Genomic DNA, 13,263 nt, shown 5'->3' on the forward strand with positions numbered 1-13,263 from the left:
AGGGGTGACAGAGGTGCTGGCACACCGCGGAGACAGCCTGCAGGGAAAGTTCATCGAGATCCCCTGCTCCGAGGACTACGACAGCCACAAAAGATTCGAAGGTAATTGCACAGCTGGGTAGGGTGGGGTGGCAGTGCTCAGAGGGACATCGCTGCCTCAGGCTGCCTGGAACCAAAGTTTCAGGCTGAAACAGAAGTTTGTCTGAATTTGTAAAACCTCAGTCTGGGAAACCAAACTTGTGCTGCAGAACTCCTGTGTTGCTTAAATCCCCAAAGGTTCATGCCCTCTGCGCCAGCCCAGTTGTTGCTTTGAGAGATTTTTCTGTCATTCCTACATAATTCTCTTCTGAAACTGCTTTGCTTGGGCTCTAGGAAATAAGCTTTTTGCTCAATCTGTTTTTAGTGCCTTTTCATCCTCCCTTGATTCCTGTAATAGGCTTGTGGGTGAGTTTGTTGCTGGTCAATGCCATACAGGGTATAGAATGCAACTGGTTTGGGACGTTATCTGTGCCACCAGCGTGAAGTCTGTGATTCTATGATTTCTGACTTTTTTTCAGTACCATTTCTGGTGGAAAGTGTTTGACAAACTGCAGCCTGGATGTGGTGCCCCAAAGACATGGAGGTCATTTCCCCTGTCCTTTTCAGGTGCCTGGTCCTGGGGCTGTTGGTCACAAAGACTTGTAACATACAACCAAAGTTTATGTGTAATCTGGGGTCAGGTAGTTTTATCTCAGTGCTGCTAGTGCAGCATCTTTCTTAGAGGATTCATCCCAAGTGTTATTGAGGCAAAAAAACTTTGCTATCAGGAAGCTACCAGCAAGAAAACTTCCCCAGTGGGTTTTTTTTTGACAGGGCACATGCAAACACATTCTGTGTTAACTTGTCATAGTTGCTATAAGAAGAAACTGCTGTTGGCTGCAATTCATAGTGCAAGGCCAGATAAACCTGAAGCCAGTGTTGACACAGGTTTGGTTATGATTGAACTGAGACTAAAACTCTCTGGATTTTGCTCCTGAAGATTTTGTTTATCAAAAGAAACCCCCAAACCAACAAAACCTCATTTTTCCCTTCCCTGGTTTGCAAGAGGACTTTTCTGAACTGTGGACTTGTGGTCTTGGGCACCGCATAAGTTATTGTTTCTATTGTAAGGATGGCAGGAACTTCAAGAATACCTCAGCCCAGGAAGAAGAATAAATCTGTTCTTTCATCCTGGAAGTGCTGACTGCAGGGTGAGGTGTGACCTCCTGGCTTTGTGTGAGGATGATTGACATGCTGACATCAACTCAGGAGGGCCAAAGGGAGGCACCTTGTGTTTGTGTTCTGGCTTCCGAATTAGATGTTTGCTTAACACAGGTGTCTGATTTGGGGTTTTAGCAGATGTTTTGACATGTGTTCCCCTGCCCCGTGCTCTCAGGAGGAGCTCAGTGGCTGTTTGGTTGATTGAGGCTGTGCTGCGATAGGGAGCTCTGCGCTTGGCTTGTTCCCCACGCGAGGGTGGTGGTGAGCTGCAGAGCCTGGTGTGTCCCGGCAAAGCTGAGCTCCAGCGTGTTCCTGACAGCAGAGGGAGGCAGGAAATGCAGATTACAGTCATCTGCCAAACGGGATTCAGCTCTGGAGCTTTAGTCGCCTTGGAAATAGGTTTCTATCACTCAATAGCTTTTCATTCTCTGGCTTTACTCTGGCTTGACACCCACAGCTGCTGGCTCTGTGTCAGAAGGAGGCACATTCCTATCATCACTTGGTGGCTGATGCTCAGCTGTAAAGTTTCCACAGCTAGGATGAGTTTTTTATTTATGCACCTGTCTCTGCTTCCAACTGAACTGAGCCAACTGAGCCTTTAGTTTGCTTCAAGTGATTTGGTAGTTAGTGTCACAGCAGTGATTTCATTTCCATAGCTCTGCCTGCCTGTAAGCATCATACAAAATAAAGTGTGTGATTTCTCACTTGTGTTTGCAGAAGGTAGGGTGTTCTGTGACCACAGTCTCATCTGCATTCTGAGTGCTGTGGCCAGATCTTGGCCATTTCTGCTGCCTTGAGACATGGTTAACTACTTAAAACTACCGTGGCTACTAGTGTGTCTGATGAAACTCCTGTGTAGTCTCTTGTGTGTGTTGACACATTGTGTCAGTGTACAAAGCATCCATGGTCACTGCCCAGGAGACAGCATGAAGGTGCTTTTCCAGAGATGAGGTCAGTGGATGTGGAAATCAGAGAAGCCTGTGAGGAGAGTGGAGGAAAATGTCCAGCGCTAAGACTGCTATGGGAATGGCAGCCCATAAATCTTTGCCTGCTGTAGTCCTGCTTTGAGATGGATTGTACCCAGCCAGGGTAAGATGGAGTGGAAATTCCTACAAAATTTCTCCTTCTCTCAGCCTGTGGCCATTGTTGTTAGCTGCTTTTGATCAGAGCAGACTGATGTTTTGGACCTACACGGGTGAATTGCTTGATGTCTTTCCAGGAGTTTTGTGTAGTCATGAGCAAACAGGACACTCAGTTCAGCAGCAGTGTATTGGCAGGTGCCAGAAAATACACTCATCCCAACTTTTCTGTGCCTTTACATCTATATATGGATCTTCCCCAGAAAAGAGCCAAATGTGGCATCCCAAGGTGGCTCAGAACTGATCCTAATACTTCTTGCCTGAAGACTATTGTGGACCAGACTTCTAATTTCATAAGACCTTTCACACATTCTTCACCCAGAACTCTCTCACTGCTGACCTGTTTTCCCTGTTAAAAGTTAATGTTAAGATTGCTTAGCAGTAAATTTTAAGAGACTTACCACATATATCCAAGCTGTGTGCTTCAGTCCACTTTTGTGCAGTCTCATCTGAACACCTACCCTTCAAGTGGTTAAAGTGATTTCCATGGGGGTTTTTCTTGCTCTGTGTTCCAGGGTGCACTCCCAGGAAGTGTGGAAGAGGTGTGACCGATGCTGTAATCACAAGGGAAGAAGCTGAAAGGATCCGTAGGTAATGTTTCTTTTAGCTCTTTTACGAGCACTTACTTTAATGACAGGGTAGTCATTACGAATTACTTTAATGAAGGTGTAGCACAAAGCTCATTAGCTGAAGAAGGGTGGGTTAAACTGGTTAAAACACTAAATTTCTTTCATATTTGCTCTAGTGGAGGCAGTTGTTTCAATACAGAGTCTGCCAAGCTCAGAGGGGCATGAGTGCCCTACAGAAAAAAAGGGAAAATGAATGAAGTAAGTTTGAAAAGATCTAAAAACATTTTAAAAAAGGATTTGGCCTTTAAAAGCAGGACAAAGCAACATAAGACTTATTACAGCTGTCTCTTTCTGAGTGATTATGAGCTACTGCTGACCCTGTAGTTCTCTGTGAGCACTAAGTGGTGAGTTTTAGTCAAACAGCAGGGTCAGGTGGAGCAGTCAGAAAAGTTATCAGCCTCTTTGAGTGTGCTGTGCACTTGGTAATCATGTAAGTGGGGAGTGGTGGTAATGCTTGCAGTGATGTGCAGCTCATGAGTGCTTTGTTCACAAGTCACTCTGTGATTCAAATGCACTCAGGCTCCTGATTGTGATACAACTCGTCTGCATTGCACAGGTTTATTTGTACTGCCCCCAGGGATAAAGGGGGTTTATGTTTAACCTTACTTGGCCAGAATGTATTTGAAAGACAGTGTTTTTGAGCGTATTTTGGAGGCTGCAAACTCAGAAATGTTCTGCAAGACAAACACTTTGTTTTCATGACAGGCTGCAAGATTCCGTTTCAAATAAATGGGAGCTTCTATTAATAACTGAATTGGGTTTTATCTGATGCATCAAATGCCACTTACTGAAGGTTTATATGTTGTAAATAAGGACATAAAGGACAAAGTAATCAGACTTCAGTTCTCATCTGAGATTGTTGTTTTGCCTGCAGAATAGCAGAGAGGGGACTGTCCTTGGGAGGATCTGATGGAGGGGTGAGCAGTGTCCTGTTACTTTCTACATTCTTTTACTGCCAAGGCAAGATGATAAACGCATTTTTTGGGTGAGGAGTTGGAGAATTTTTCTTTCTGTTCAGATTTGTAAAAAAATTTGGTTGGAGAGTTATCTCCCAGGAATGCTTCTGCTAGCAGTGTAACTCCTGACTTGTGCAATACAGTTGCTATTTCCTTGTAGTCAGTTTGGTTATTTGTAGCACCTCTGTTGAGCTGATTTTTGTCTTCACATGGTAACAGTTACTGACAGAACTGCAGCACTTTGACTTCTGAAAATAAATTGCAGTGGTCACATCATCACCTAAAGATTGGTTTGGTGTAGTGGCAAAAAAGTCATGTAATGTCTTCAGTGGACCTTGGAATAAGAATCTTTAAGATGAAACTTCTCTTTAACAAGCACATTATTTTAATTTATTTCCCCTGTCTTTGTTCTCAGACTGTTTTTGTGTGTGAAGAGAAAGTATTTCTTCAGTATTTCTACACAGCACTTCCTTAGGCCTCTGCTGAATTGGGGCATATGTTAGCAGATAAGGAGAAGGGTTTCAGTGGAAAAAGGACTTTATTGTCCTTGTGATTGCTGAGAAAGATCTGCAAAAAAAAATGAACTGAGAAAGTTGAGCAGTGCTGTGCCATCTCAAACAGTGTATTTAGAAGATTTAACATTCTGTGTTCAGTTCTGTCAGGATCCCTTGGATTTTTTTTCCACTTCTGTGGTTGTATAATCTGCCACTTTGCCTGGATTGCTTTGCCCTTTGGGATCTCTGGCTTGGCTCCTGTCATTAGTGCTGTCAAGTGGGTTTCCTCTTCTTTTCATAGAATCATAGAATCAACCAGGTTGGAAGAGACCTCAAAGATCATTGAGTCCAACCCTACCTACATGTGAATTTTCATTTGGCTCTCACAAAGAGGGATTAGAAGGGCAAGGTATGACACAGACAACTTCATGGATTTGGACCACAGAAAGCTAATGTCCAGCTGGGGGTCAGGGAACTGGGGAATGTGAGGCAGAGAAAGTTTGGAAGAGATGGGAAACTTGCTGCCCAGTGCACAGAACTGGACAGGGGTGCTTACTTAGACAACAAGCCAGAGCGTCAGATATAAATCCATCATCTGTGTTATTTTGGAAGCATCACTGTGAGACTTTTTTAAAGGGGAGGGAAATGAGGGAGAGGTGTAGAACCTCCATTGCTCTTCCCTCTTCTCAGCTGGAGTCTGTGAGCTTTTCCACAGGAGCAGTGGGGAATGTTTTGAGTGCTCCTCTGCAGACAAGTAGAAGTAAGTTTTTTTGCATTTTTCTCTTTTGGGTAGTGTGTCTGCTGTTTTTTTTAAAAGCATCGCTTAAACCCTTTTATGGGCTGGAGGAATTGCTGGAGAAGTCAATAGGTATTCAATGGTTGGCAATCCCTTTTAGTGAGGAACAAAGGCAGGAGCTGTCATGCTTTCCAAGATGGGAAAATTGATCCTTTTTTCCATATGCTGAGAAGTGCTGTGTTCTTGCACATTCTTTTTGAATCCTTTTAGCAGTGAGAGGGTGTAGAATATGGGACTAACAATACTGAGGGTCCAAAAGAGCAGGTATTTGTGCTTTTTATTTTTTTAAAGAAGTTCTATTTCCCTTACACAGAGAGCTCTGTAAGCCAGGATATGGGGGCAGTTGTGTCAGTCTCTGGAAAATAGGGTTGTGGGTATGTTTGCCATCTTTAGGGAAACTTTGTGGAGCTTTCAGCCTGGGAACTCTGATATGAACTTCAGGCTGCCCCTTGGTCAGATAACTGGACTTGAATTAACCATATTGACACAGACTTCCAGCAAGGTTTTCATCTCAGTGTCAGAAATGATGCTGAAAATCCATCTTTAATGTTCTGAAATGGCAGAGGCCAAAAGTGAGTGTGTTCTGGTTTCTTTCCAAAGTAGCTGTTAAACAAAAAGCTCTGTGCTCCCCTGTCTTTTCATTCTGTTATTTCCCCTGTCTGAAACAACCCCAGTGAATATTCCTTCCTTTTCAGATTCCTTTTTCAGTCCTCATCTGGCTATTTTAGGCTTTATATTGTAGCTACTCTCTGTTCAGCTCTGAACAGCTACAGTTCTCAGGGGTGTCTTTTATTGATTCATTTGGCTGTTTTGGATCCTCCTAACTGTAATCATCTGGAGCTTAAGTAGTGAGAAGAAATGTGTAAGTCTGAAGAGCATTTGGAAAGAGTTAGGCAATTTGTGTTCAAATTAAATTAGTCTTTTCAGCTGTATCCTGCTACTTGTTATGAGCTACTTTGGTTTGGTCACAAACATGTTTTTGAAGCTACACAGGAGTAGTTTTATTCCTTCTTGCTGTGGCTTAGATTATTGTACAGAACCAGAAACCAATAAATGAAAGTATTTTGCTTCTGAAGCTTGAGGAAAGCTTCTTGCAAGAACTGCTCATACATGAGTGTGAGACGACGTGTTTTCCTATCAGTCCTCTGAAGCTTTTGGAGAACTGAAAACTTCATCCTATGTCTACACCAACAGCTCATTACTACATGTATTTTCAAAGGGGTAAATGCGATTATTTGGGTAGAAAAATAGGTTGTTACTATCCCTTTTAAAAGGAGATGTTAGTGGAGTCCCCCTGATTCAGCTCTGAAGCTCAGAGAAATTGAGGCTGCAGTGATTTTTTTTTTGCTGAGGGACTGTTCTGGGTGTCTTCCTCCCTCACCATCCTGTGTGAACCCAGAGGAGGAGGGAGAAAAGTGCTTTGAGACAGGGGTGAAGATGAAATTGCAGCTCTGGTGTGCCTGTGCACTGAGGGTTTGCTGCAGCCTGTGTTTGGGTGAAGGTAAAATGGAGCTTCCAACAGAAGCTACCATCCTTTCCAGGCAGCTCACCTAGTGCTGTGAGTACTGCTGGGGTTTTGTTGGAATCATGTGAATGGTATGTGGTGCATCAAAAAAATGCCAAATTCCAAGAGGAGTGTTCTTGCCTGGATATTGTATATCAAGGATGTCATTCCCTCGGTGTCAGACAGGTTAATTAGCTGTTGCTATTTGATATTTCCAGTATAAAGAAAAGGACTGCTATTAGACAGGCCTGTTTTCAAATGCTGTTTCACTGAAGCAAAACAAACATGCATTTTGTGGACAGCAAGGGACATACAAAAGTGTACTTTGTTCAGTTTAGAGTCCTGAGAGGTAGCTCTGCATCCTGGCAGATCTGAGTACTAATCCTTTTAGCTTCTCTGGAGCTCAGCAGAAGAGTTTGGCTTGAAATGGATGAAGAAATGGATTGAATTTTCAGATGTAAAAATTTTTCACAACGTGGTTTTCCTTTACAGCAGTTTAGAAATTGAGGAGAAAAAAGTCCGGCTCTAGTATAGCCTTAGAATTCTGATTGTTCTTTTCAACACTTTTATGTCTGTATTAAATAAGAGGAGTGTACAGGAACTGGTGGCGAAGGAGTTTTAATAACAAATGCTGGGCTAAGTCAATATTGGTGCTGCTATTTGAGCACTTCTCTAATACTGGGAAATCAGTCAGCTTTGTGTGAAAGGGAAATGTCCTGGAACACAGTGTTTTGTCCCTCGCCCATGGAGGGAGACTCTGACAATTCCCTGTCAGATTTGACTCTAAGCAATAGCAGTCGTAGCACCTCAACATTCTGTGCATCCATACAGTGATCTGAGGGAGGTTTGGAGTTGTAAAGTATATTATATTGTGAACCCAAATGTTAGAAACTAATATTTTTACTTTGGGAGGCTGTGGAAAGTGAGAACCAACTTGGGACAGTTATTAAAGGTCATAGTTAAATAATGGTCAAACCTTTTCATGCTCATTTTTCCTTCTTTTTTTTTTTTTTTTTTTTTTTCTTTTTCTTTGCTTTTTTTTTTGGTTTTACCTTTGTGCATCGAAGCATTTTGTTTTGTTAATCAGGTAAAATGGGACTGTGGCTTTCTGCCTCTTGTTATCCTACACCTTCCATGCCCAGTGCCTCTCAGGCCTTGTGGGCTGGGGTTAGTGATGACAAACTGTGTAACTTGGTTGGATTCACCACAGTTTCCATGACCAGTTAAAGAGCTTTTGTGGCATGAAAACTGATCTTTTGTTGAACTGGGCTCTCTGCAAGCTACCATTATCTTTGTTTGCAGTTGCTCTTGCACCAGTAAATCATGGGATTTTTTTTCCCCAGTTATAGTCTAGTTTGTCAGCAGTGGAAGAAATCAGATAGGCTGAACTCTTAAAACTTGAATCCATGAGCTTATTTCACGATGTGGGAGGAGAATTTGTAGTGTCTGGGGAATTCCATTACCAGTTGCAGCATTTTGATCCTATGATCTTTTAACATTGAATCTTTCTGCAATGGGTTTGGAACATCATGCTCAAAAGCATTTGTAGGGCTTTTTAGCAACTCCTCTTTTAGACTGTTGTTTAATTTTTCAGGTACTTTGGGGACAAAATTCAAGACATCTTCACAGAAGAGGATTTTGCATTATACCGGTAAAGATTTTCAGTAACTGCTGAATGAACCATAAAACAGATCTTTTTATTTTTGGGTTTTTGTAGATTGTATACTGTAAGGTTTTTTTGGGTTTTTGCTGGTTGTGAGGGGATTGTCCTTTGCATTCATACATAAACTTGATTTTTGCAGCTCAGAGTAGTAACCTCTGTGAGGATCAGATATAGAATCATAGAATTTAAGGGTTGGAATGGACATTACAGATCATCCAGTCTCAACCCCTGCCCTGGGCAGGGACACCTCCTCACTAGATCAGGTTGCTCAAGGCTCATCCAGCCTGGCATTGAACACTGCCAGGGTTGGGGCAGCCACAGCCTCCCTGGGAAACCTGTGCCAGTGTCTCACCACCCTCACAGGAAAAAACTTTTTTCTAATATCTAACCTAGACTTCCCTCCTTCAGTTTGAACCCATTACCCCTTGTCCTGTCCCTGCAGTTCCTAACACAGAGTCCCTCTCTGGCTCCTGTAGCCCCTTCAGATATTGAAAAGTTGCTCTGAGGTCTCCACAGAACCTTCTCTTCTCCAGGCTGAACAGCCCCAACTCCCTCAGCCTGTCCTCACAGGGGAGATGCTCCAGTGCTCTTAGCAACTTTGTGGCCTCTTCTGGACTTGCTCCAACAGTTCCATGTCCTCCTTATGTTGAGGACAGCAGAACTGTGTGGGCTAGGGAGAACTAAGATGCCTTGAGGAAGAAATAAAAGAACATTTTGTCAACTACCCAATAAACAACATCAACTGCTTTGAACTTGCAGCATTAGCTATGTCAGGACAGTTTTGATGGTGTAAATGCAATCAGGATGATGGCAGCACCACACATCTCCCTGTCTGCCCAGGGGGTTGATGCCAGCCCTGCGAGCAAGGAGAGCAAATAACTTCAGCTCAGTGCTGTGATTATTTGCTGGAACATCATAGCTGGGATGTTAAATCCTTTATCACTAACTCTGACTTCACACATGTTATCCAAGAGGTTGTGTTAGATGGTAAAGACAATTCTATGTGATTATTGCATTAGGAACTTGTGTTTTTTTGAGGAGAATTGTAGCAAAACAGTAAGAATGGGAAAACAGGGAGGGGAAGGACTAATTATCCTCTACAGCTCCCTGAAAGGAGGTTGGAGTCAGGTGGGGGTTGGTCTCTTCTCCCAGGCAACCAGCAGCAGGACAAGAGGGCACAGACTCAAGCTCTGCCAGGGGCGGGTTAGGTTGGATATTAGGAAGAGATTTTTTATGGAGAGAGTGCTCAGGCATTGGAATGTGCTGCCCAGGGAGGTGGTGGATTCACCATCCCTGGAGGTTTTCAAGCTGAGACTGGATGTGGCACTTAGTGCCATGGGCTAGTGACCATGGTAGGGTTGGACTTGATGATCTTGGAGGTCTTTTCCAACCTGGTTGTTTCTGTGATTCTATGAAATTACTAATGTTCTGGCTGGAGAAGCAGGGCATGCTTCCCCCTCAGAGCCAGAGGATGAAATAGCACTACAATGTAATAGCTTGGGCAGCTGATGCTTTCTGCTTTCCTGTAGTCCTGCTCATATACTTAATGAAGACAACAAACCTAACGAGTTCCATGTGTCTGTGAAGGTGTGTGGGCAAAGCTTAGGAACAAGCATTCTTTGTTGACTAGACACAATAAATCCTTAGCTGTGCATTTCAGTTGATTTCTCATAATTTATGATGTCCCTGGTTTGAATACTTGAAATTTTTTTTTGTCTCCTTTTTTGTGGTCCTCTGTGAAGGAATCTGACTTCCCTCTAGTGGTGAAGGGAGAGTTAAATAGCCAAGTGGGTTTATTAATTGTATTAAAATAGTAATTGATTAATATAGTCCTAAAATGTTAACCACTTAAAGCTTATTTTTATTCAACAACTGGTTTTAGATACCATTGTCTTTATAGATTCTTCAATACATGTTTAGCTCTGCCCCCAAAATCATGAAAATGAGACAGTTCCTTGATTATTATTGAACTTTGTGTAAAGAAAAGTTATAATTTCTGTTTCAAATGAATAGAAACATTCAGTTTTTCACTAATGTTATGAATTTATGCTGTGAGATGAGACAGTTGCTAGGGAATATCTATACTCCCTTGGGATTTCCTGCCAATACAGGGTGTGTTCCAATCTGCTGGATAGGAAGCTAATAGAAAACAGGTTGTTAAATGCTTCTGTTGATATTAATGGCAGTGCTTGAACATGGACTGTTGTTGTATTTTCTGTCCTTAATGACTGATTTTATGCCATTCTTGGGAGCATTTATCATCATTACTTTCACCTACCTACCAAGGTCAGTTTAAAAATATACTCTTGAGATAAATAACTTAATTCATGTCTAAGCATTGCTGATTGCAACAATAACAAATCTGAGTAGGCACCCTGAGCCAGGAGGCTGTTTCTAAACTGCCTCTGTCAAAATTATGTTGTTTCAGAATCAGTTATGGTTTCTAGGCTGAGGCTTTAACCACCATCTGCCAAGCACATTGCAGCAGTCCCTTGTTTCACATAATAGATGAATCTTTATCAGAAGGGAGACCTTTAAATCTGGATGCTTTGTGTGAGGGTTGACTTGAGCAGGAAACAGCACTATCAAGGATTTATTCCAGAAACCTTACAACTTACTATGGTAGAGCAGGGGAAGGGCTGAGAGTTTGCTTTCTCCCTGTGCTCCTTCTGCAGGTGTGATTCCTCTTAAAGCTCTCTGGCTGTGGGAGATCATTGCTTTGTCTGCTCCAGCTGCCTCTGGTGCTGTCTCCTGGGACAGTGCAGTGGTGTGACAAGTGGGATAGAGAAATTGGGTTTGAGCTTTGAGTGTTCCTGTCACCATGCTTGAGTTGCACTTTGAAGTGGCTCCTAACTGCTTTTTTTTGCTGGTTTGGCAAAGCTTATATCTTACAGAAATTTCTCTGTGCCACTTTTAGTCCTTTATGCTGCTGCTGATAAATTAAGTTGGCCACTTTGCTATCTAGTGAACTTCCTTTCTCTTAAGTTGTATGTTCCTTGGACTTCTAGCTACTTCACTGGCTTGTTTTTCTCCCTCATCACCCTAACTCCAAACCAGATTTCAGTAACTGCTTTTACAGAAAGTGGTGGTGGTGATGTGCTCTTTCCATGGAGTTCTGTCCTGCCTTTCCCTGAGTCTGAGCTGTTTGATGTTATCCAGTGACTCAGTGCAGATGTACAAGGCCTGGGGATTAATTTGTTGCTGATATTGTTGACCAGGTGCTGTGCTTGTGCATTTCTTGTCACAGCAGAGCTCTGTTAGTGTATCTGCTCAGAGCCAGGGTACACTCTAAGCAGTCTGAATGACAGAAGAGTTGCTGTGTTTATGCAAACAAATCCTTACATTCTTCAGCATGAAGAAGGATTTTCCTTGTAGCCATAGAACATCAGAACTCTCCCAACAGATTTTGGTATGTGAGGGATTTCATCAGCTGGTTTAAAATTAGCCTAAAATGAGTTAAAAGTTCTTCAGAGGCAACTCCTTTGGAGGTACAACTTTACAGTTATCTGCTTTGGATTTAACACATCTCTGTGAAAGACTTTAATGTTTTCAGCAGTTCATGAACAGTGGGATAGGTGTGGAATTTCTCAGGGAATCAGCCTGCTGACAGACAGGAATTGTAAAACCACAGGAGGTAAATAGGTTTTTCCCTTGATATTCTGAGAGTTAAAAACCCAAAACCAAGTAACTCCAACCGAAACACTGGGGAGGCCTTTGTTTTGATGTAGTAGATCTCCTTTAGTTAAGGCAAAGTAAGAGAGAAAGTATAGGTTTGTGTTCCCCATGGTTTATCAGCTGAGGAAGAAGCTTAGCTCTAAAGAAACAACAGCAGTGAGTGAAGAAGACAGAAGAGGCAGGAGAGGTGGCACTGATCATGTGTTCTGTGTGTTCCTTGCAGTGATGTGAGACAGAGAATTCAGCAAAGGATTGCTCAGGAGTTTGGCATCAGCTCTTCTGCCATGTACCTGACTAAGCCAACATTCTTCTCCAGAATAAACAGCACAGGAGCCAAGACAGCCCACGATGAGTACTGGCACCCACATGTTGACAAGGTAAGTGGGAGGCTGAGATGGGATGCAAACCTCTCCTGTTATTGTTAGGTCACTCTGAAGTCATTTTGCATTAGACCATCAGTCAAACCTGTTTGAAAACTGGTGCTTGTAGAAATCCTTCAAGGGATGAGCCTCATGGAGATAAGTGAGTTTTAGGAGCATAGGCCATTCCATTTAATTTTACTTGCTCTAATTCAGTTTTGCTAGAATTAATATGTTGTGAGAATGACTACTCAGGAATCTCTTTTGTCAGAAATATTGATTAAATTGACCTGACTTGCTCTTTCAGCCAGGCCTGGCAGGAGCTGCTTCATGCTGGTCAGTCACTGTTAGTTGGTCTGAGCCTCTTGACAAAGTTACATGTGAATTGAGGCTTTTCTGCTCCATATTTTTCAATGGGGATGTGGCAAACTCTTTGAATAATTTGGTGGTTTGTTCTTTTTGGACTGTAAATGTTGTGACTTTAATTGTACAGTCTTCTCTCTGTGGGCTCATAGCTTAATACTTTGCATCAATGGGCTTAAATGATCTGGTATTGAGTTTATTTCTGAATTTAACTGGGTCCAAAGGTTATGTACAGCATAGCAGAATACAAACAATGGAAGAATCAAAGGAGAAACCACAACACACACAAAAAAAAAACAAAGAAAGAAATAAACTCCCCACCTGCATAATAACTAAGAGGTGAAGGTTACTCCTAGAAGATATCAGGATTTTTTTCCTCACCTTTTTCTGAAAGAAAGGTAAATTGAAGCCTTTGGCAAAGGAATTCTAGGTATTTTTTGTTTCAGA

At 42.3% G+C, this 13,263-nt stretch overlaps 1 protein-coding gene across 1 annotated transcript; it reads left to right on the forward strand.

The window, feature by feature from the left end:
• Window positions 1-4: 4 nt before the first annotated feature.
• OGFOD3 (2-oxoglutarate and iron-dependent oxygenase domain containing 3) lies at window positions 5-12,471 on the forward strand (the record flags this gene model as incomplete). Its single annotated transcript, XM_009072464.1, is given in 6 exon segments — window positions 5-101; window positions 2,893-2,968; window positions 3,881-3,923; window positions 8,139-8,198; window positions 8,331-8,407; window positions 12,318-12,471. Coding segments are annotated over 6 exon segments (507 nt in total), but the record flags the coding sequence as incomplete, so codon positions are not given.
• Window positions 12,472-13,263: the final 792 nt, after the last annotated feature.

The sequence above is a fragment of the Acanthisitta chloris genome, unplaced genomic scaffold, assembly GCF_000695815.1.
Source record: "Acanthisitta chloris isolate BGI_N310 unplaced genomic scaffold, ASM69581v1 scaffold44663, whole genome shotgun sequence".
NCBI classification, from domain to species: Eukaryota; Metazoa; Chordata; class Aves; order Passeriformes; family Acanthisittidae; genus Acanthisitta; species Acanthisitta chloris.